This window comes from Dryobates pubescens, chromosome 2, assembly GCF_014839835.1.
Source record: "Dryobates pubescens isolate bDryPub1 chromosome 2, bDryPub1.pri, whole genome shotgun sequence".
In the NCBI taxonomy this organism is placed as follows: domain Eukaryota; kingdom Metazoa; phylum Chordata; class Aves; order Piciformes; family Picidae; genus Dryobates; species Dryobates pubescens.
In genome coordinates this window covers 47,519,968-47,541,935 of record NC_071613.1, presented here as the reverse complement: position 1 = coordinate 47,541,935, position 21,968 = coordinate 47,519,968, and the positions used below count along the sequence as shown (strand labels likewise).

At 42.2% G+C, this 21,968-nt stretch overlaps 1 protein-coding gene across 2 annotated transcripts in view; it reads left to right on the top strand.

The window, feature by feature from the left end:
• The window catches only part of DPP10 (dipeptidyl peptidase like 10), a 592,658-nt gene that overhangs the window by 321,626 nt on the left and 249,064 nt on the right, over positions 1–21,968 (top strand). For both annotated transcript variants that reach the window (XM_054176832.1, XM_054176823.1), the window contains exon 2: positions 9,877–9,991. In XM_054176832.1, coding sequence (XP_054032807.1) covers positions 9,877–9,991 — 115 coding nt within the window. The remainder of the gene's footprint in view (positions 1–9,876; positions 9,992–21,968) is intronic.

The window sequence follows — 21,968 nt, the reverse complement described above, 5'->3', positions numbered from 1 at the left end:
TAAGAAAAATTGCCAAAATTCAGCTCGTGACTGGTCACTTGCAGGTCCAGGGGGAAAAAAATAATCTTTCTGTTTGGGAATTCTAAAGGCTGAAAAAAAAGCACAAAATGTTCTGCAAAGTTAAGAAAATACCTAACCAGTGTGGGTGATTAGAATGGCTTACACATGCACATTTATTCTTTCAGTTTGTTTTTGCTGAGTGGTTTTTGCATTGGGCTGGGCTTCTGTTCAGTTTGGCTCTACAAAAGGAAAGGTTTCTCTTAGCAGCATGGCCCAATGAAATAAAAATATGAAGACAGATTGTTCCCATATCCAAATCCTGCACCTGTTCTAAGCAGGGTAATTGCTAACAGGCTGCTCTCTTTAAAATGCCCATTACCCACAGAGCTGACAGTCATGAGTTCCTGTGAAAGTGGCATTTTACAGTGACTCTGAACAGAAGCACCAATGTTTTGATGAATAAAGGTATTGACTGGGGAAAGTAATTGTATGACCATAATGAGTCAGGAAAGAACTGGAGCTGTAGGATCTTCTGACACAGTGAATTGTAAAGGGAGCATGAGGGATGAAAATGATAGGTACTTATGCAAATGGATTATAACTATCCTGTGCCACTTTGTGGATCTGTCTCTTAGTCTCTTGCCATCTAGGCCATGGGATTAGGCAAAAACAGCTGGAAGGGAATGCATGCAATCATTTCATCACAAATTCTAAATGCTTGCTGTGGTAATTTTCCTGCAAATAGTGTGCTGTAAAATCAAGGCAGGTAATAGTTAATATCAGTTGCAGGACCAGCCATATAAAGAACTCAGTAAAGACTGTAGTCTTTCTATTAAAAGTGTCCTGCATCTGTCTTATAAAACACCTGAGATACAATGTGAAACAGTTTGTCTTTTATGGTTATCACTTTTTTTCCCCCCCCTTTTTTAAGTTTGGGGAATGCAAATGGTAGAATTTAATGAAGTAGATGCTGGAGGAGTCATTAAATGATATTGTGATTACATCTAAGCTACAGTGAGACATTCTCATTCCTGCTTCAAAGCAAATTACGTTTGCTTTTCCTACTCCAATGCACTTTGTCCTTGAAATTCTCATCTTGTCTTGTTTGTTTCTGGTGACAGTGTAGAAACAGTCTGAGAATGAAAAAAAAGGAAGGAAAAAAAAAAAGAAAGAAAAAAGAATGAAGATCATTCAAGGCTTCAGAAGGTGCTATGCTGGCAGAAACTACTCCAGCCTGTGGCCCCTGTAACTAAGATTCGTAGATTCATAGAAGGTTTGGTTTGGAAGGGACCTTAAATATCATTTAGATCCAATCCCCGTGCTGGGGGCAGGGACACCATCCACTAGACCAGACTGTTCAAGGCCTCATCCAGTCTGGTCTTGAATAGTTCCAGGGAGGGGACCCCATGACTGTCCCAGGCAACCTATTCTGGCATCTCACCACCTTTACTGCAAAGAATTTCTTCCTACTATCCAGTCGAATAGAATAGAATAGAATAGAATAAACCAGGTTGGAAGAGACCTTCGAGATCATCGTGTCCAACCTATCATCCAACACTACCCAATCAACTAAACCATGCAACCAAGCATCCCGTCAAGCCTCGCCCTGAACACCCCCAGTGACGGCGACCCCACCACCTCCTCAGGCAGCCCATTCCAGTGGGCAATCACTCTCTCTGTGTAAAACTTCCTCCTAACCTCCAGCCTAAACCTCCCCTGACGCAGCCTGAGACTGTGCCCTCTTGTTCTGGTACTGGTTGCCTGGGAGAAGAGACCAACCTCTGCCTCACTACAACCCCCCTTCAGGTAGTTGTAGAGAGCAATAAGGTCACCCCTGAGTCTCCTCCTCTCCAGGCTAAGCAACCCCAGCTCCCTCAATCTCTCCTCATCTACCCTCTTCAAGCTTCAGTCCATTCCCTTTTGTCCTATCACTACAAGCCTTTGTAAAAAGTCCTTTCCCACCTTTCTTGTAGGTCTTCATCTGCCCTTAGTGCCTCAGCACAAAACCACCCAACCACAAAGGCACCACTGCAGTGCTGTGCTGATGGGGTTTCTGTTTCAAATACCTAGAGGTCTAGGTCTAGAGAGTCTAGAGGTAAACACCAGTGTGCATCTGCACACTTGTACCGCTGAGAATGTCAGGTAAATAAAGCTCATTCTAGGCTGCAGAAACATTGGCAGAATCTCATCTTTCACTTTGAGCTGTACCCAGCTCTACACAGTTAAAACTGGTGGAATTCTTGTTCTTAATTTTTGTAGACAAATGCCTGTTTTCCCTGTTTGGCTCATCACACCATTTATCAGCTAGGTCAGTCTCAGCATGGACAGGTAGTCCTGTGAGAAAAAGCAGTTCAGTTAAACGCCAGCTCTCAGGGTTAGCTTGTCTTAAAGTTTGTTTTTCATTTCTTCTCCCAGAGGGGATGCAGCATTTTAACTAACCTGCCTCTTCTGGGAAACCTTTGCAGAGGCACTCTTTAGTCTCCAGGCCTTGGGCAGTGCTCTTCAGTGTGCCTGCTTGTACCAGGCAGTCTCCCACTGCTTCTGTCATTATTTCCATGGTAGAAATTATCTTGTGGTTTATACAAAGTTTTCCAAGAAAACATGAAAATGCTGTTAATCAAAAATAAACTACCTTTACTTATTAATGCAGCATGTTACAGAAGTATTTTCTGACCTTTGTCTCCTTAGTTGCACACCTTTGCATAGAAAAGTGATGTCTTAATGGTTTTTTATCTTCATTTATTAACAATAAAACCGTGCAACTTGATAAGATGTAGGAAGGAAGCTGTGATTTCCGATTGTGTTGCTTTCAAGAAAGATTGGAAGTTTATTCAGATAAAACTATGGAAATATTGGAGAGGTTTGTGTTTGTTTTTGTTTTACAGCAGTACCTCTATTAATTTAAGCGATTCTTCTTCACAAATCAATATCCCCAATACTACTTAAAAGGAAACAGCATTCTTAAATTATAAGCATTTAGGTTCCTCTGTCAAGGGTTAAAAAATACTTCTGTGTGAAATAAATGTACTGGAAGTTACTTTCATATTGTTTCTCCTGCAATAGGAACTTGGGTTATGTTTTGTTGCATTCAGGGGTAACAGCTGTTATGAAGGTAATACTGTGGTTTTTGTTTTTAAGATGAAATATCCATGTCAAATTCTGTGTCTTGTTCAAAAATAGAGAACAACTCCTCAGAGCTGCCAGATGAGGTTACATGCCATAGGCTGTGAAATTCAAAGCTATGTCCTGCTAGCGCCTAAAAGATTTTCCTGCATGGAGTGAATCAGTTCGTCATCAGTCAGTAAATTGTGTTTGCAGAGGGAGTTTATATTTAGAAATCAGCATAGCAAAGGAGAGAGCATAATGCATCACAGTGTTTGATTTCTATTTCCTGGATATAGTTTTTCAGCATTTCCCTCTGAAATATCTTGTTTTGCAGTGATGGGATTTAGCATGAGGGGATGCTGACAGGTTGGAATGACGCATGCTGTCCTTTGAGAGTCTCAACCTCTCCTGTCTGATCTCTGCAGGTTGTTGGTTTAGCCTTTCTTTTAGTTACTCTTGCAAAATTGTGGTGTGATCACTTAATTACACTGTTTGCATCCTCTATAATGCCATGTAATACCTGCTTTTTGTACAACTACTCTGACAGCCAGAGCTCCTTTTCTTTTTGGGGTCTTTTCAATGGAGATTAAATGGAGACAATCACAGAGCAGAAAGTTCTTAGGCTAGAATCTTTCAGTTACATATGTTGAATTCTTTGATGGTAGTGATTTAAAGCTCATGGTAAAGGGTGGTCTTTAGCATTTGGCAGGAGTAGATCAAAAGCATTAGGGATTATAACACTGGTGTACATTTTTTGTGTGTATGCAGGATGATGATTTTTTTTTTCTCTTTGAAGAAAAACATTACTCAATCACAGACTGCATTCAGAGATATATATTACCTGAGGATTGTTTTTGGCAACAACACAATTACATGGCTTGTGAAAAAGGTACTTTAAATAATGAGAAAACCTGCAATGTATGGTGCTTTGAGCAGCCATTTTCTGATTCATTAGATTTAGATTGTAAAATCTATAATAGCACTGTAGATAGTGTTGTATTAAGAAAAAAATATTCAAAAGTTGGTGTTTCTTCAAGCCACATTAATAGAAGAGCCTTCTAAGGGATTAGATTAGTTGATTAGGTGGTGTTGGATGATAGGGTGGACGCAATGATCTTGAAGGTCTTTTCCAACCTGGCCTGGTCAGGTCTATTCTATTCTATTCTATTCTATTCTATCCTTAAAATTCTATCCTTAAATCTCTATCTACATGTTCATTATTGTTGCATACCAGTTAGAAGTATATTAAAGGGAAACTATGATACCAAAAGCTTCTCATTGTAAGGCTCTCTAGGATGTTTCCTCTTCAATGGGTGCCGGAAGAGGAGCCGCCGGGGCAGACGGCCAGCCTGGCTGTGTAATGAACTTTTAATTGAACTAAGGGAAAAAAAGAGGGTGTATAATCTTTGGAAGAAAGGTGAGGCAACCCATGGAATGTTTAAAGAGGTTGCTAGGGCATGTAGGAGGAAAATTAGGGAGGCAAAAGCATATTTGGAACTTAAACTGGCCTCTGATGTGAAGGACAACAAAAAGTCCTTCTATAAATATATTAATAGCAAGAGGAAGGGCAGGGACAACCTCCACTCCTTGGTTGACATGGAAGGAAATGTTGTAACACAGGATGAGGAAAAGGCAGAGGTACTTAACACCTTCTTTACCTCAGTTTTTACTAGCTGGAAAGAACGTCTACCAGACAGCTGGCCTGCAGAACTGGCAGAGGGAGCCAGGGAGCTGCATGGTTTCCCTGTGTTCCATGAGCAAGTGATAGGAGCTCTCCTCAGCAGCTTGGACCCCCACAAGTCCATGGGACCAGATGGGATCCATCCTAAGGTGCTGAGAGAGCTGGCAGATGAGCTGGCCAAGCCACTCTCCATTATTTTTCATCAGTCCTGGCTCACTGGAGAGATCCCAGCTGACTGGAAGCTGGCCAACGTGGTACCCATCCACAAGAAGGGCCGGTTGGATGAGCCAGGGAATTACAGGCCTGTCAGCCTGACCTCAGTGCCAGGAAAGATTATGGAGCAGGTCATCCTGAGTGCAATCACGCAACACTTAGAGGATGGCCAAGGGATCAGGCCCAGCCAGCATGGGTTTAGGAAGGGCAGGTCCTGCCTGACCAACCTGATCTCCTTCTATGATCAGGTGACCCGCCTGGTGGATGTGGGGAGGCCTGTGGATGTAGTCTACCTGGACCTCAGCAAGGCCTTTGACACCGTTCCCCATAGCAAACTCCTGGCCAAGCTGTCAGCCCATGGCTTGGATGGGAACACACTGAGATGGGTTAGGAACTGGCTGGAGGGCCGAGCCCAGAGAGTGGTAGTGAATGGTGCCACATCCAGCTGGCAGCCAGTCACCAGTGGTGTGCCCCAGGGATCAGTACTGGGCCCCTTGCTCTTTAACATCTTTATTGATGATCTGGACGAGGGCATCGAGTCCATCATCAGTAAATTTGCTGACGACACCAAGCTGGGGGCAGGAGTTGATCTGCTGGAGGGTAGAGAGGCTCTGCAGAGGGACCTCGACAGGCTGGGCAGATGGGCAGAGTCCAACGGCATGAGATTTAACACATCCAAGTGCCGGGTTCTGCACATTGGCCACAGCAACCCCAGGCAGTGCTACAGGCTGGGGTCAGAGTGGCTGGAGAGCAGTCAGGCTGAGAGGGACCTGGGGGTGCTGGTCGACGGTAGACTGAACATGAGCCTGCAGTGTGCCCAGGCAGCTAAGAGGGCCAATGGCATCCTGGCCTGCATCAGGAACAGTGTGGCCAGCAGGAGCAGGGAGGTCATTCTGCCCCTGTACACTGCACTGGTTAGGCCGCACCTCGAGTACTGTGTCCAGTTCTGGGCCCCTCAGTTTAGGAAGGATGTTGACTTGCTGGAACGAGTCCAGAGAAGAGCAACAAAGTTGGTGAGGGGTTTGGAACATAAGCCCTATGAGGAGAGGCTGAGGGAGCTGGGGTTGCTTAGCCTGGAGAAGAGGAGACTGAGGGGTGACCTTATTACTCTCTACAACTACCTGAAGGGAGGTTGTAGACAGACGGATGTTGGTCTCTTCTCCCAGGCAAGCAGTACCAGAACAAGAGGACACAGTCTCAGGCTGCGCCAGGGGAGATACAGGCTGGATGTTAGAAAAAAGTTCTATACAGAAAGAGTGATTGCACATTGGAATGGGCTGCCTGGGGAGGTGGTGGAGTCACCATCACTGGAGGTTTTTAGGAGAAGACTTGACGGGGTACTTGGTGCTGTGGGTTAGTTGCTTGGGCGGAGTTGGATTGGTTGATGGGTTGGACGTGATGATCTTGAAGGTCTCTTCCAACCTGGTTTATTCTATGTATTCTATGTATTCTATGTAATGCCTCTTTGTACTCATACTCAAGAATAGAATAGAATAGAATAGAATAGAATAGAATAGAATAGAATAGAATAGAATAGAATAGAATAGAATAGACTGGGTTGGAAGAGACCTTCAAGATCATCACATCCAACCTATCAACCAACCCAACCCACCCAAAAAACTAACCCATGGCACCAAGCACCCCATCAAGTCTCCTCCTGAACACCTCCAATGACGGTGACTCCACCACCTCCCCGGGCAGCCCCTTCCAATGGGCAATCACTCTCTCTGTGTAGAACTTCTTCCTCACATCCAACAAATGACAGTTTCTGTCTTGCCAGTGATACATGGTCTAAACATCTATTTAGCTGCCTCATGCTATTTTGAAGAGCAACACAAGGCTAAAAATCCTTTATTGTTGGAGCTTACTTTATTTAAAAAATGTAGGGGTTTTTTTCTTTTGTTTTTTTTTTTCTTTCTTTCTGTATAGCTAACATCAAGAAAGTTGGTTGCAGGTATCCTTGAAACTGGTTGTACTATGAAGACACCTTCTGGTAATTTTTCTAATATTTTATCAGACCTTTTTTGTAAGTGTATATTTACTTCACAAAGTCTTATCAGAATGTTGCTTCTCGATATTAAAACATTGTCATGACCTTTTAATAACTTCTTACTGAATAGAATAGAATAGAATAGAATGGAATGGAATAGAACAGAATTAACCAGGTTGGAAGAGATCTTTGAGGTCATCGAGTCCAACCTATCACTCAACACCATCTAATCAACTAAACCATGGCACCAAGCACCCCATCAAGTCTCTTCCTAAGCACCTCCGATGATGGTGACTCCACCACCTCGCCAGGCAGCACATTCCAATGGCCAATCACTCTTTCTGTGAAGACCTTCTTCCTAACATCCAGCCTAAACCTCCCCTGGTGCAGCTTGGGACTGTGTCCTCTTGTTCTGGTGCTGGTGGCCTGGGAGAAGAGACCAGCTCCTATCTGGCTACAACCTCCCTTCAGGTAGTTGTAGAGAGCAAGAAGGTCTCCCCTGAGCCTTCTCTTCAGGCTGAGCAACCCCAGCTCCCTCAGCCTCTCCTCATAGGGCTTGTGCTCCAATCCCCTCACCAGTTTAAAAATAAATTGGAACAACTCATGGATTTTATCAAAATCATAAACCCAAGTACTTTATTCTTAGTCAGAGATAAGTCTTTCTTTTTAGGCCATTCTCTAGGATTTTCAACTATCTGGAAGGCCCCCTTTCTCACTGTGATTGCCATTAAGCTTTCTATGCTTGGTACTACATTTATCCTTTTGCTATATTTCTTCCAAAAGTTTGCAGAAGCATTTAAATTAGAGCTTTATTTTTAGAAGCAGAACAATAGCCATGCCTTTAGGGAAGAACTTTCTGAATAAAGAGGATTTGGTACATTTTCTTAGAGGCTTTGGTACATTCATCAAGTTGTCCAGACTCTGTTGTTTTAAGTGTCCTTTGGAATAGAGTTTCAGGATTCTCTGGAGGTAACTGCTGCTTTCTCACCTCCATTTGTTTGTACAAGCTGCTAGTTCTTCAGTTAGAATTGGACTCTGTTATGTGTCATTGAAGAAGTTTATATTTTCTAAACTGTGTTATTGACACCAAAATAATTCTTACTTAAGGGAAGATAATAGCTTGGATCTGAGTTTACATGCAGGACATGAAAGATTTGTATTTGTATGAAAAGGCCAAGGGATTCTTGCAGTGTCACTGTGGATAGGGCTGACTAGAAAGGACTGCACTATTCAATCCTCGTAACTTCAGGGTTATCACAAGAGCTTGTGAAGCTGTCATGCAACCATCTTTAAGTCTAGTGAGGAAGTTGTTCTGATAATTGGTAATAAACAAGATTAAAATATGGTCATGACAATCAGGCTTCCCCTGCGTGGTGAGTCCCAGGAAGGTCACACAGTTTGAGAGGGATTCTCAGATTGAGAATCTCTATGGGGTTGTTTAGAGACTTTTTGATGGAACGCCTCTTGGTTTCCCGGTTAGAGAATACCTTTTACAAGTTGAAATTAACCATTAGAGATGTTGTTCTGGGTAGTGTATGGTGCTGAGGTGGTCTGCAACAGCTGAGAAGTCACAAGAGTGTTGCCATAGAACAAGATGACTGAGGTGGCAGAGTTTCCCCCCATTCCTCTGCCCTTTTGCCTGTCAGAAAGGGGCAAGGTTAGTAAACACAGGATTGCAGATCAAATAAGAGAGACTCCAAGGAATCTCTCATCTTTTGTGGCAGTTGCTTCCTATGTGCTCAGTGGAGAGGTGGCCTTGCTGGGCTCTGCTTGAAGCACCTTAGCACAGCAGGTCTCAAGGAGGGGGAGAGGCTTTTATGTGATGTTGTTCTCAAGAGCATTTTTTACCTCACCGGGTATTTATTTGCAGTTTAGTGGAAGCTTGTGCAGACTGTGAAGGTCTCAAGTAACATAACTCAACTTTGGAAGCAGGCTGAAGTGAGACCTGAGAAGCCCCACCCAGGTTTCTCTTCACTGAGAGTCTTACTCTAGCAATTTAATTTTAAGATAGTAAAAGCCTGGGTAATTGTGGCAAATAAACAATTATGCCTGCTAGCTGTAGAGAGAGAAAAAACAATGTTTCCTATGAGAGAAAGTTAAGGCTGTATGAAGCAATTGTAGTTTGTCATTATGTTGTTAGATGTATGTTGTTTGGTCTCAGACCGTCCCATGAACACAACCAATGCATTGCTACTACTGACAAACCTAAATGTCATCTTGCTTGAGTTAATAGAAGTTAAGTATGCAAGCACAGAGAAGTAGGTTTAAGTATACTAGTAGTTACAGAAGCATTAACATTTGTTACAACCTACTGTTGGTTTTTTATGAGTAATGGGGGAACAGTTTACAGTTGAACTACTGTGTAAGGAAGAAGAGCTGTGTGGCTTCAGATGGAGTACTTGGCATGCCTCAGGCATTTTTTAGAATGTTTTCCATTACAAATAAGTTTAATAAAGTACCTTTAAGAGGATGTGTATTTAAATGTTTATGGTCCATACCACATTAGGTGAAATTACAGTAAATTGCAACATTTCATTTCTCTAATTATCTTATAAACTGCAAGATAATATTGTCCTGAAGTGTATGTTCGGTGCATTGTAACAACAGCCATATTTTGGACAGCTTGTATAAGCTCATTTGATTGTCTCTTAGGGGATAAAATTGCATGTTTTTGTTTGTTTTAAAGAGAGACATCTATTTAAAAGGCCATATGAGTTACACACCTTTGGATGACTGTCTGCTATTGAGGGTGGAGGGACCATGGTCACCTCCCGTGCTGTCATTATGGGTATCCACTGTGCAATTTTCCTATCACTAATCTTCCTAGAAATATATGAGTATGAAACATGGTCTTTTCCTTTTATTTTATCTTTTTCCATTCCTGTAGGAACTTGGAAGTAACAGCCCTCCGCAGAGGAACTGGAAGGGAATTGCTATTGCCCTGCTGGTGATTCTAGTTGTTTGTTCACTCATCACCATGTCTGTCATTCTTTTAACCCCAGGTAACCTACTTCTTTATTTTATCTTAATGAAGGTGTATGATTCATAATGCAGTTATTAAAGTGGCATACAAATGTTAAAGTATCTTATGCCTTTATGTATGTTTAACTCTTGGCTACTATAAATTTGGTGCCTGTCTACAGACTTGAAATATACTAGAGACCTTATGGAGCAGAAGCATTTGGCTTTGGCAGTAGGTCCTTAAGTTTTTGTCAGCCTTGAGACAGCTACCAGCAATCCTCATTAGCCTCAGCAGATTTGAGCTGACTTTAAGACTTTGATGTAATTTCCAACTCTCAGATAAGCTGAGAGAAAGCTATATGTCACGGAAAAATAATACTGAGGAGGAAACTTCTCACTGAACCAGAAGGATGTATCTTTCATACATGTATGCGCAAGCTTCTTCCCTTTCCCTCCTCTCAGAAACAAAGACAGGAAAAACTAAGAGTTCATTTGCCAAAAAAAAAAAACCAAACAAAAAAAGGAGAGGAGAGCAAGTAAGTAAGAAAAAAAAAGGCAGTGGGACATATAAAATAATTATTCCCTTTTGTTGTTAGTTCTAATTTGATCTGAGTTATCTTTCTAAATATTTTCTTTTTGCTGATGGGACAGCAACTATTTAAATGTGTAGGAACATAAGAGAAGGAAACACTGCAGAGGTTGTATATTAAAACATATCTTTGAATTCTTTTTGTCAGCTTTAAAGTTATGTGAAATATTTGATCAGGATGTCATGTCAAGATGGTAAATATTGGTCTACAGATAGTCTGGCATGCAAGTGCTCAGTTTATGTAAACTGTAAATAATATTAATGAAGTGTTTTAGTTAAATTATAGTTCCAGACTGGATGAATCATCAAGGGAAGTTGGGTAGAACTGTTCATGGGCAAATACAGTAGCAGGCTGCTGCTGCTTGGAAGGAGAATGGTGAGACTGAATAGAATGGAATCAAAAAGTTTTGCTTGTCAGAGGGAACAGACATCTGGAAAGACTATATAGGAATACTGTGTCCAGTTCTGGAGCCCCTATTACAAGAGGGATATGGATATGCTGGAGTGTGTCCAGAGAAGGGCCATGAGGATGAGCAGAGGGCTGGAGTACCTCTCCTGTGAGGACAGACTGAAAGAGTTGGGGCTGTTCAGTCTGGAGAAAAAAGGCTCCAAGGTGACCTTATTGTGGCCTTCCAGTATCTGAAGGGGGCCTACAAGAAGGCTGGGGAGGGACTTCTTAGGATATCAGGTAGTGATAGGACTAGGGGGAATGGAATGAAGCTGGAGGTGGGGAGATTCAGGCTGGAGGTGAGGAGGAAGTTCTTCCCCATGAGAGTGGTGAAACCCTGGAATGGGTTGCCCAAGGAGGTGGTTTGAGGCCCCATCCCTGGAGGTGTTTAAGACCAGGCTGGATGAGGCTCTGGGCAGCCTGATCTAGTGTGGGGGGTCCCTGCCCATGGCAGGGGGGTTGGAACTAGATGATCCTTGTGGTCCTTTCCAACCCTGACTGATTCTATGATAATACTATGGATTCTCTGCTTCCTCTATTTTGTATATCTACTACATATGCATAATGCTGTCCAAGGAATGATAAAAAAAAAAAAACAATAGGAAAAAGAGGAGGACTGTTTACTTATTTCCACTTAGAACATTTTGAGAAACATAAAACCAAAGTTGTGCTGTTACTGTCTCAGTTTATTCAGGGACTAACAAAAAACAGTTGTTGAAGGCAAAATGTGGGCTATATTGGTGCACTTTAAGACAGAAATCTGTTTCTTTTCAAGGAGATGTAACTTCTTTTCTCTTTAAAGCTTGTAAACTCTCAGAAGTGTTTTTCTGGAATTCACAATAACAAACATCAGTTCTGGCTCTTGTATCTATATGGAATTATTAATGATGTAAAAACGTAAATGGAAGTCTTTGAAGGCACTAGTGGGAAAAAGAATAGGCAACCTGGGGAAATATTAATTTTTTTTATCTTTTTTTTTTAATATGGTAAAGATGAGTGAATTATGATGTCTCTGAGGCTGTTTCAAAATCCAGAGCTTGCCTGAAAACTTGGTGTAAGCTGGGACCTACATTTCATTTCAAGTCAAGCGAGGGAAAACTGGTTCTGTCAGCTGAGATGGTCTAAGATACCCCATAGAGACTATGTAGAATTTGATATAAATAAAGCCTTTTTCCCAGAATGATCTAGGTCTGTAAAACTGGAATTTCTTGCAGGTTTGAAGTGCTTACCAAGGAAAGCTTTGGAGGTACATTGTAGAACAGCTACTTTTCCTGGTTTGATCCCAATTAGTGCTGTTGCCCCTTCACTTTCATGATTAATTCATATGTTTTGGGAAGAAAATATTCTGATAATCTGCCACTTTGCTGGTAGGCATTAAGCACTGTTGCTGAAGTTGTCTGGTCTTGAAGATAGGTAAGATTACTTTGAGATGTCTAGCATTTAAGATAAGGGAAAACTTGGAAACTTTCAGAGGTCTGTCTATTGCAAGTTGCTCAATCCTGAAGTGTTACCAATATCTTATTTTAAATAGAATAGAATAGAATAGAATAGACCAGGTTGGAAGAGATCTTCAAGATTATTGTGTCCAACCCATCATCCAACACCATCTAATCAACTAAACCATGGCACCAAGCGCCCCATCAAGTCTCCTCCTAAACACCTCCAGTGATGGCAACTCCACCACCTCCCCTGGCAGCCCATTCCAATGGGCAATCACTCTCCCTATGAAGAATTTCTTCCTAAATTCCAGCCTAAACCTCCCCTGGTGCAGCTTGAGACTGTGTCCTCTTGTTCTGGTGCTGGTTGGCTGGGAGAAGAAAGCAGCCCCCACCTGTCTACCACCTCCCTTCAGGTAGTTGTAGAGAGCAAGAAGGTCTCCCCTGAGCCTCCTCTTCTCCAGGCTAAGCAACCCCAGCTCCCTCAGCCTCTCCTCATAGGGCTTGTGCTCCAAAGCCCTCCCCAGCTTTGTTGCCCTTCTCTGGACACATTCCAGCAAGTCAATTTTTATCATAAATTATGAAAGACCTGAATTAAGGTATTCAGTGCAATAGTGAGAATTCTGTCCTATGTTACCTTGGAATAGTTTAGTGTGTGTTGCTTATCATCTCAAATACTATTTTGAGACTTCTTTCCTTAATTAGCTCTGCCTGTACAGATAGGTGCTTCTTAGATTTCAAGTAAATTCCCCTAAATACAGCACTGCTTCTTTTTATGCAGAGGATAATAATTTTAGATGGTGGTTGCTCAGAATCCTGATTGTTTCTTCGAGGGTTTTGTGGAGGCAAAGGTGTATTTACTGATGTGCCAAATCCAACAGAAATCATCTCTTATGCCTGTAATTAGAATAGAATAGAATAGAATAGAATAGAATAGAATAGAATAGAATAGAATAGAATAGAATAGAATTAACCAGGTTGGAAGACACCTTTGAGATCATTGAGTCCAACCTTTTATCCAGCACTATCTAATCAACTAAACCATGGCACAAAGCACCCCATTGGGTCTCTTCCTAAACACCTCCAGTGATGGTGACTCCACCATTATTTACCCCTACATTACTTTGTCCACAGTATGTGAAAGTCTAGATCTGTGTACACTTGTTCTAACAGCTGTCATTTGACTTCAGTCAAACTTTGAACAAACTTTCAAGCCTTTTTTGATAGGGAGATCAATGCTTCCATATGAGATAACAAGCTTTTAAAAGAAAATCATCTGTGAAAGTTATATGCAAAAGGCTTCAAAGAGGCTTTATCTTCTAGGTAGAAGCACTATTAAAGCTACATGGAAATTACTGATAAATATTATTATTTTTATTACATGAAATACAAATTGAATATACAACACTGAGCAGGAACTGTGTTGAAATAAGAAATGTATTTTGACCTACTAATAGCTTTTGTTAAAGTATGAGATATCTGTGCTGCAATTATGGCTGTGGTTTTGCTAAATTGTACCAACAATATTAACAATGTTTTTGGTTCCTTTGATACTGCTTTTCCTCTGTGCTAGTACTCAGAAACATTATAAATGTATTCATTTTCTCAACAAAGACCAGTCAGTAATGTAAGAGATTAGTGGTAGAGCCTGAATGGACTCCCAGTGCAGTAACCTCTTGTTGGGGCTCCACAATTCTTTATGCACCTGTATGGACTAAGAACTACCTGAGTAAAAAACAACAGCTGAATAAGTACAAATTGCTACACTTTTCTGTAGCCTGGAGTAGGAGGCTTGCAGGCGAGTTTCCCTGCTAGTTTTCCTCACAATTAGGTGAGTGCAATGATAAAGAAAACGAATGAAGTTAGGAAAGAATGAGCTTAGTCTTGTTAAAGTAAGGGACTGGAGTGTGGATAAACTTGGGAGTTTCATAATTGAAGTCTGTCTGTTCTCTGGTGCAGTTTAATTATAAATCTAGTGACATTTGTGTAATATTGGGAGATGATTACTGGAGAATTATTTAAAAGAGAAGAAAAGAAGAAAGCAGCTTGAGAATAATCTTATAACTTTCTTTACCTTGGGAATTAATGGCCAGTGCAGGGTCAGAAGGAGGTGTTAATGAGATGTCATCATTTGATTTGTATGTCAGTATAAACACAGCACAGGTATCTTTCTGTTATTCTGTGTCATGTTTTCAAACTTTAGTCACATATTGCACATACTGAAATATTCATAGGTAGATTTTTCTGGGATCAGCACCTTACTCCTGCCTTTAATTCAGCATGTTTTTGTGCTTTGCACCATGACAGTGTGTTCCACATCATAGGAATTATCTGAAGACCTACCTGACTGGCCACTGTTGATCTATATTTCAAAACTGAGAAATGCTCAATTGGAAGTGCTAGCAGCTGGGGGCTTTTATATGGAAAATCACCTACAAACAGCCTGAGTTGTACAGGCATTGCCACCCTTGTACAGGTGTTTTGCCACAACACTTAAGGCTGCTTTTCATTTTGGGACTGACAGTACTTCTACTTTCATGTTAACTTACCGTTTCTGAAGTTGTGGCAGACTCAAATGCTTTGTGTGGGATTTCTTTACTGAGGTTTTGATGTTAGCTTTTAAACCATGCATGCTGATCTATGGTAATTACTGTTGAGCAAAGTGGCATGTAACTCTAATCATAGACTCAAAGCAAACTCAAGAGTTTGCTTTGCTGTCTCTTGACGGGAAAACAAATAACGCAGCTTTGCAGAAAAATTCCTCTAGGGAACATTTAGGTCAGCCAAACTGTCAGAAAAATGCCTTTTTTTGAGATTGGCTTGAGTAAAATCAAGCTTTAGGAAGAGAGTCCATTTGGATTATAACCAACAGAGGAATCCTCTATTTAGAGCGGTGTTGGGCCTGACCCCTCCACACTGTCTCTCATAAAGCTCTTGAATGAATGGAAAACAAGTGGAGATTCATTACTAGAAGATTCAGGTTTCTGTTCATGCTGTATTTTCATGCCTGTAACTACTGTAAATTGGCAAACGAGTTTTGACATCTGACTACTTTACAGCAAGCTGGTTTTTTGCTTTTCATGCAAATGCAGTAAGTCCTATACTAATTCCCAGTTATTGATATATCTGTTAGCTTGCATACAGTTTATTAGTGATGTTTTCACCCTTGCCAGATGGCACTTAACATCAAGCCTTTATTGTCAACTCTAGTGTTAAAAATTATTTTCCCATAGAAAAGTCAGTAAGGAATTTGCTTTAATAAGAAACTACAGCACATCATTCTTAGTTTTATTTGCTAAGTTACAAAGTAAATTTTATTAAGTGCTTAGACTATTTTAAACTGCAAAAATAATATCTAATAAACTCATGAAAAGTAACAAGGCTGTGAATTTCTGCTTTTGCAGTCCTCTAATTTAGTAACAGGTTTATCATTTCGCATCAACACTCAGCAATGAGGTCATTCTACCCCTGTGCTAAGCACTGGTTAGGCCACACCTTGAGTCCTGGCCCCTCAGTTTAGGAAAGATGTTGAGTTCCTGGAATGTGTCCAGAGAAGGGCAACAAAGCTGGGGAGGGGTTTGGAGCACAAGCCCTATGAGGAGAGGCTGAGGGAGCTGGGGTTGCTTAGCCTGGAGAAGAAGAGGCTTGGGGAGACCTTCTTGCTCTCTACAACTCCCTGAAGGGAGGTTGTAGCCAGGTGAGGGTTGGTCTCTTCTCCCAAGCAACCAGCACCAGAACAAGAGGACACAGTCTCAAGCTGTACCAGGGGAGGTTTAGGCTGGGTGTTAGGAAGAAATTCTTCATAGAAAAAGTTATTGGCCATTGGAATGGGCTGCCTGAGGAGGTGCTGGAGTCACTGTCCCTGGAAGTGTTTAAAATAAGACTGGATGAGGAACTTAGTGGCATGGTTTAGTTGATTAGATGGTGTTGGGTGATGGGTTGGACTTGATGACCTCAGAGGTCTTTTCCAAACTGGTTAATTCTGTGATTATGTGATTTTGTGACATTAGAAATATGATTCCTTCAAGGAAGAACTGAGTAAAACTTTAAATGGAAATGAAAAAGTGATAATAGGCTCTTTGGTAATAAACATAAAGTGGAAAAAGACAGTTTTAAAAAATGAAGTATTTTATGAAGTACTAATTTGTGCTTGTACTCAAGAAAGGATGCTGTGTTCAGCTCTGGGGCCCTCACCTTAAGAGGGACATGGACCTGTTGGAATGAGTCCAAAGGAGAGCCATAAAAATGATTAGAGAACTGGAGCACCTCTGCTATAAGGACAGGCTGAAAGAGTTGGGGTTCTTTAGCCTGGAGAAGACTCCAGGTAGAACTTCTAGTACTTGAAGGAGACCTACAAGAAAGCTGGAGAGGAATTTTTACAAGGGTATGTAGTGATTGGACAAGGAGTAATGGCTTTAAACCGAAAGTGAGTAGATTTAATTTAGATGCAAGGAAGAAATTTTCTACTGTGAGGCTGCCCAGAGAAGCTGTGGATGCCCCCTCCCTGGAAGTGTTCAAGGTCAGTCTGAATGGGGCTTTGAGCAACCTGGTCTGGTGGAAGGTGTCCCTGTGCAGGGAATGCCTCTCCCCTAAAAGGGATTGGAACTGGGTGATCTTTAAAATCCCTTCTGAACCAACCCATTCTATGATTAGTCCAGTAGAGTGGAGTTCAGGAGTTCACTTGATGTGTAATTTTTCTTGCTCCATATAAATTAGGCATTGTGAAAACATAAATTACTGTTTTAGAGTCTTTTGATGTCAAATTAGCTGCTTTTTTTTTTTTTTTTTTAAATGCTATATGAGATATTGACAGGGTGGAAAGCAAATGACAAGGATCACAAGTCAAGCTCTGTTTTGGCAACATTAGAAAAACCCCCACACTTTTCAACCATATAGCAAAGTTGCTTGAAGATGCCAGTCTTTTCCAGTTTACAAATGCAAGTAGCAATTAAAATAGTTACCTTCAGATTCAAATTATGCCAGGATTACTTGGCAGGCACATGAATTAAACAGAAGACAGAGAGCAGAGCCAGTGTAGCTTTCTTCTCTGTACACAGCGTATTGTTCAGTGGTTTTTATGAAAGCAATTAATAATAATAATCTGTGAAAACTAAACTGTCTTGGGTAAGACAATTTTGGCAACATAACAGCTTGTGTGAGCTTAATTGATAGAAGGCAAACAGGCAGGATGTATGGGGTCACAATACATAGAAACCAACCCAAAGGTTAGAAGGGGAGTCCTTTTGGGATCACAAACAGCATCAGGACCAGGGTGCCTTGAATCAGAACAGGAGATGGAAAACATCTTGTTGAGGGTTGGCAGACAGCAAGGTTATGGAGAAAGGGGATAATGGACATAGAGATTTGATGCTGTTAAGTTAGAAGTAGTGTTTTGAAGACAGGAAATGTGTTTGTGGAGCTGAGTAATGCATATATAGCAATATGTGCTTACTTTGAAGGTAGAAACGCAGCGTGTGGCAGGAGCAAGAGCCAACAAGGTCCCATGATGTGTAAACAGAGAGATTAGATAAAAATCAAGAAAGATAATGTTACTCTGATTTAAAGCTCTAGTAAACCTGCAAGTGGAATACTATGTCCCATGCTGGACTTGGAGGCAAAAAAAACCCCAAACAAATAGGCTATTTTGATCCCTGGGCAGTAGGAAGAGGGCAAAAAGCTTATTTAAGGGTTAGAATGTTTGTCTTATGAAAGAAGATTTGAACAACTCTACATGCTTATCCTTATAAGACATCAAGTGCAGGAAGAGTTGATTATGGTGAGTAAGTGCTTACTGGAGACCTGCTGAGACCGGGGAGGAAGACGCATGCAAAATGCAGCAGCACTGTGGAATGAGCAGCTGTGGTGGCTTTATGTCTATTGTAAATTTATGATGTGCATTAGAAAGGAGCCTCTCTTCAATACAGCAAGGATGCACCTTATTAATACTGACTGGAGTGATTAGAGTGGGCACTGCTGACATTTAAAGGCAAAACAATCTTATTGTTGTTGATTCCAGTGAGCTTTCAGCTTTTCTGATTGAGAAACTTGGTTAAATGAAGACCAATAACGAAACTATGATTGACTTTATTCATTGTGAAGGGGTCACATTTTCATCTGAAATGTATTACAGGATATGACCTTTACAAAGCACATTTTTTGTTAAAAAGTGCTGGTAACATAATGGGGTCAACATCAGGATAACAAGATTGTTCCTTGACTGCTGCGATTCTAGGTATTCTTTGTCTATGAGTCTAATATCAGTGGTGGTGTTTGATATCAGCAGCCTGCAAGGGCAAAATCTGGGTAAAATTCCTCTAAAAGAGAAGGTGGATCTGACACATTGGAAGGAAAAGCTCGCAAGAGCAGAGAAATACTTCAGTAATCAATTCCAAACCTGCCCAATGATGATAAAATGATGAAAAGATCTGGCTGGGCATCTGTCTAGTTGATTGTGTAGGAAGTGCATAGGTGCATTTCTTTTTTTTGCCAGGGCACAGATGTTGTATAACACAGCTTTTGGCAGCTGCTGTTCTCCTAAATAACCTATAGCAGTCACATGAAGTGCATAGAATAGAATAGAATAGAATAGATCAGGTTGGAAAAGATCTTTGAGATCATCGAGTCCAACCTATCATCCAACACTATACCTGAAGGGGGATTGTAGCCAGGAGGGAGTTGGTCTCTTCTCTCAGGCAACCAGCACCAGAATGAGAGGACACAGTCTCAAGCTGCACCAGGGGAGTTTTAGGCTCAAGGTGAGGAGAAACTTCTTCGCTGAGAGAGTCATTCATCATTGGAATGGGCTGCCCAGGGAGGTGGTGGAGTCACCATCCTTGGAGATGTTCAAGAGGGGATTGGACGTGGCACTTGGTGCCATGGTCTAGTCATGAGGTCTGTGGCTACGGGTTGGACTTGATGATCTTTCAGGTCTCTTCCAACCTTGGTGATACTGTGACTGTGACTATCTAATCAACTAAACCATGGCACCAAGTGCCCCATCCAGTTTCTTCCCTAAACACCTCCAGTGATGGTGATTCCACCACCTCCCTGGGCAGCCCATTCCAATGGCTAATCACTCTTTCCATGAAGAACTTTTTCCTAACATCCAGCCTAAACCTCCCCTGACACAGCTTCAGACTGTGTCCTCTTGTTCTGGTGCTGGTTGCTTGGGAGAAGAGACCGACCCCCACCTGGCTAAAACCTCCCTTCAGGTAGTGGTAGACAGCAATAAGGTCTCCTCTGAGCCTCCTCTTCTCCAGGCTAAGCAACCCTGGCTCCCTCAGCCTCTCCTCATAGGGCTTGTGCTCCAAACCCCTCCCCAGCTTTGTTGCCCTTCTCTGGACATGTTCCAGCAACTCAACATCTTTCCTAACCAGTGCTGAGTGCAGGGGCAGAATGACCTCCCTGCTCCTGCTGGCTGCACTATTCCAGGCCAGGATGCCATTGGCCTTCTTGGCCACCTGGGCACACTCCTGGCTCATATTCAGCCGATTATCAACCAGCTCCCCCAGGTCCCTTTCTGCCTGGCTGCTCTCCAGCCACTCTGACCCCAGCCTGTAGCACTGCATGGGGTTGTTGTGGCCATTGTGTAGAATCCGGCACTTATATCTTTTAAATCTCATGCTGTTGCACTCTGCCCATCTGTCCAGCCAGTCAAGGTCCATCTGCAGAGCTCTCCTACCCTCTTGTCTCGGTCCGGAGAGGGAAGGAGACTAGTTCTTTTGAATATTCCCGTGCTGTGAAATTAATCGGCACAAACGAGGCCAAAATATCAACAGCTAGACTATTTATTACATAGAGAAAATGGAAATAAGAAGGGGAGAGCGAGAAGATAGAGAGGAAGAGAGAGAAGAGAGAGAGAGAAGAGGAAAGGAGTTATATTACCACACCCCTCACCCACCCCAAGACAGTTTGAGTCTGTGGAGGAAAGGTGCTGCATGAGGTGCTGGGTTTGTGCTGAGGCTTTGGCTGGAGATGCGATGTGATCCCTCTGGGCAGCCTGGGTCTGTAGAGAAAGGGTGCTGAGGCTTTGGCTGGAGAACAGATGAGGTCCCTCTGGGCAGCAGCTCCATGAGTAGAGGACATGAAGAGAGGGTTCAGTCTGCTTCCTTCCTTCTCAGCGGCATGGTCTTCCTTCAGCGTTTTTCTCTCTCTGCGGTTTTCTTCCCTCCATTGCGGTTTTCTTCCTCTGCGGTTTTCTTCCCCCTGAGCCAGTAGTGGTCAAGTCTTTTATACAGTTTTTAGTCCTTAGGTATGTGTCCAAGCATTGTCCCTCAGGAATTCAGGAGCCAGGAAATCATAAGTATCCAGATATCGTTCCCCAGGAAGTCTTTTTTGTGTATTCATGTGAGTTTGGACAGTGGTCTGGATGGAGTGGGGGGGGGGCCTCCGCCTCCTTCCTCTCCATCTCCCTGCCTACCCACTTATCACACATCAGGAGACAGGTGGAGAGTCCATTGACTCATCACCCTCCCTTCCTGGGGGTATCTGATAGCTGTCTTGAAGGCGTGATGGCTGGGTCCTTGGGTCATTGTTATAGGCCAGCTGCAGTCCAGTGTTATCACGATGCAATCGCAAGGTGATTTGCATCCAGGATTGGTACTGTCTGGCCAAGCAGCAAGTGATTTTATCTTTGTTGACTCACACCAGGAGTTTAGACTCTTACACCTCTAACAGATCAAAACCCGCCCCCAGCTTGGTGTCATCTGCAAACTTACTGATGATGGAATATTCATTGGAATCTTTGTGTTTCGACAGCAAAACTATTGCTTTAATAATACCTCTGATGTCATGTTAGTGTGACAGTTCTCTGTTGAATTTTTACTGCTTATTATTTGTTTAACCTACAGCACAAAAGAAGTAGAATTCAATAAAATACTTTTTCTGTTCTTTTCGAAGCGTGGGGATGGTTTTAGGCTCTGGCAACTTCTGTTTGCTTGTTTGTTTGCTTGTTGTTTTGAAAATGAATGTTGGCTGATGTTCAGAAGCACAATATTCCTGGATTCTATCATGTTTGGGAAAAACACAGGGTGGTTAGCCAAATGCTATGTTGTTTTATCACTAGAGAGTAAGAACAGCCTATAAAATGTGCATATAGAATTACTATTTTTTACATTTTAGTTTGTAGAATAGGTGATCAGAGGGCTGGAGCACCTCTCCTGTGAGGACAGGCTGAGGCACTTGGGGTTGTTTAGTTTGGAGAAGAGAAGGTTGCAAGGAGACCTTATTGTGGCCTTTCAATATCTGAAGGGGGCCTGCAAAAATCTGGTGAAGAAATTCTTAGGGTGTGTTGGCTAGTGATAGGTTTAGGGGGTGGTTCAAACCTAGAGGAGGGGAGATTTAGATCAGACATTAGGGAGTTCTTCACCATAAGGGTGGCAAGGCACTGGAACAGGTTGCCCAAGGAGGTGGTAGAAGCCCCATCCCTGGATGTTTTGAAGGCCAGGCTGGATATGTCTCTGTACAACCTGGAAGGTTTCCCTGCCCATGGCAGGGGGGTTGGAACTAGATGAGTTCCCTTCCAACCCTGGTAATTCTGTGATATT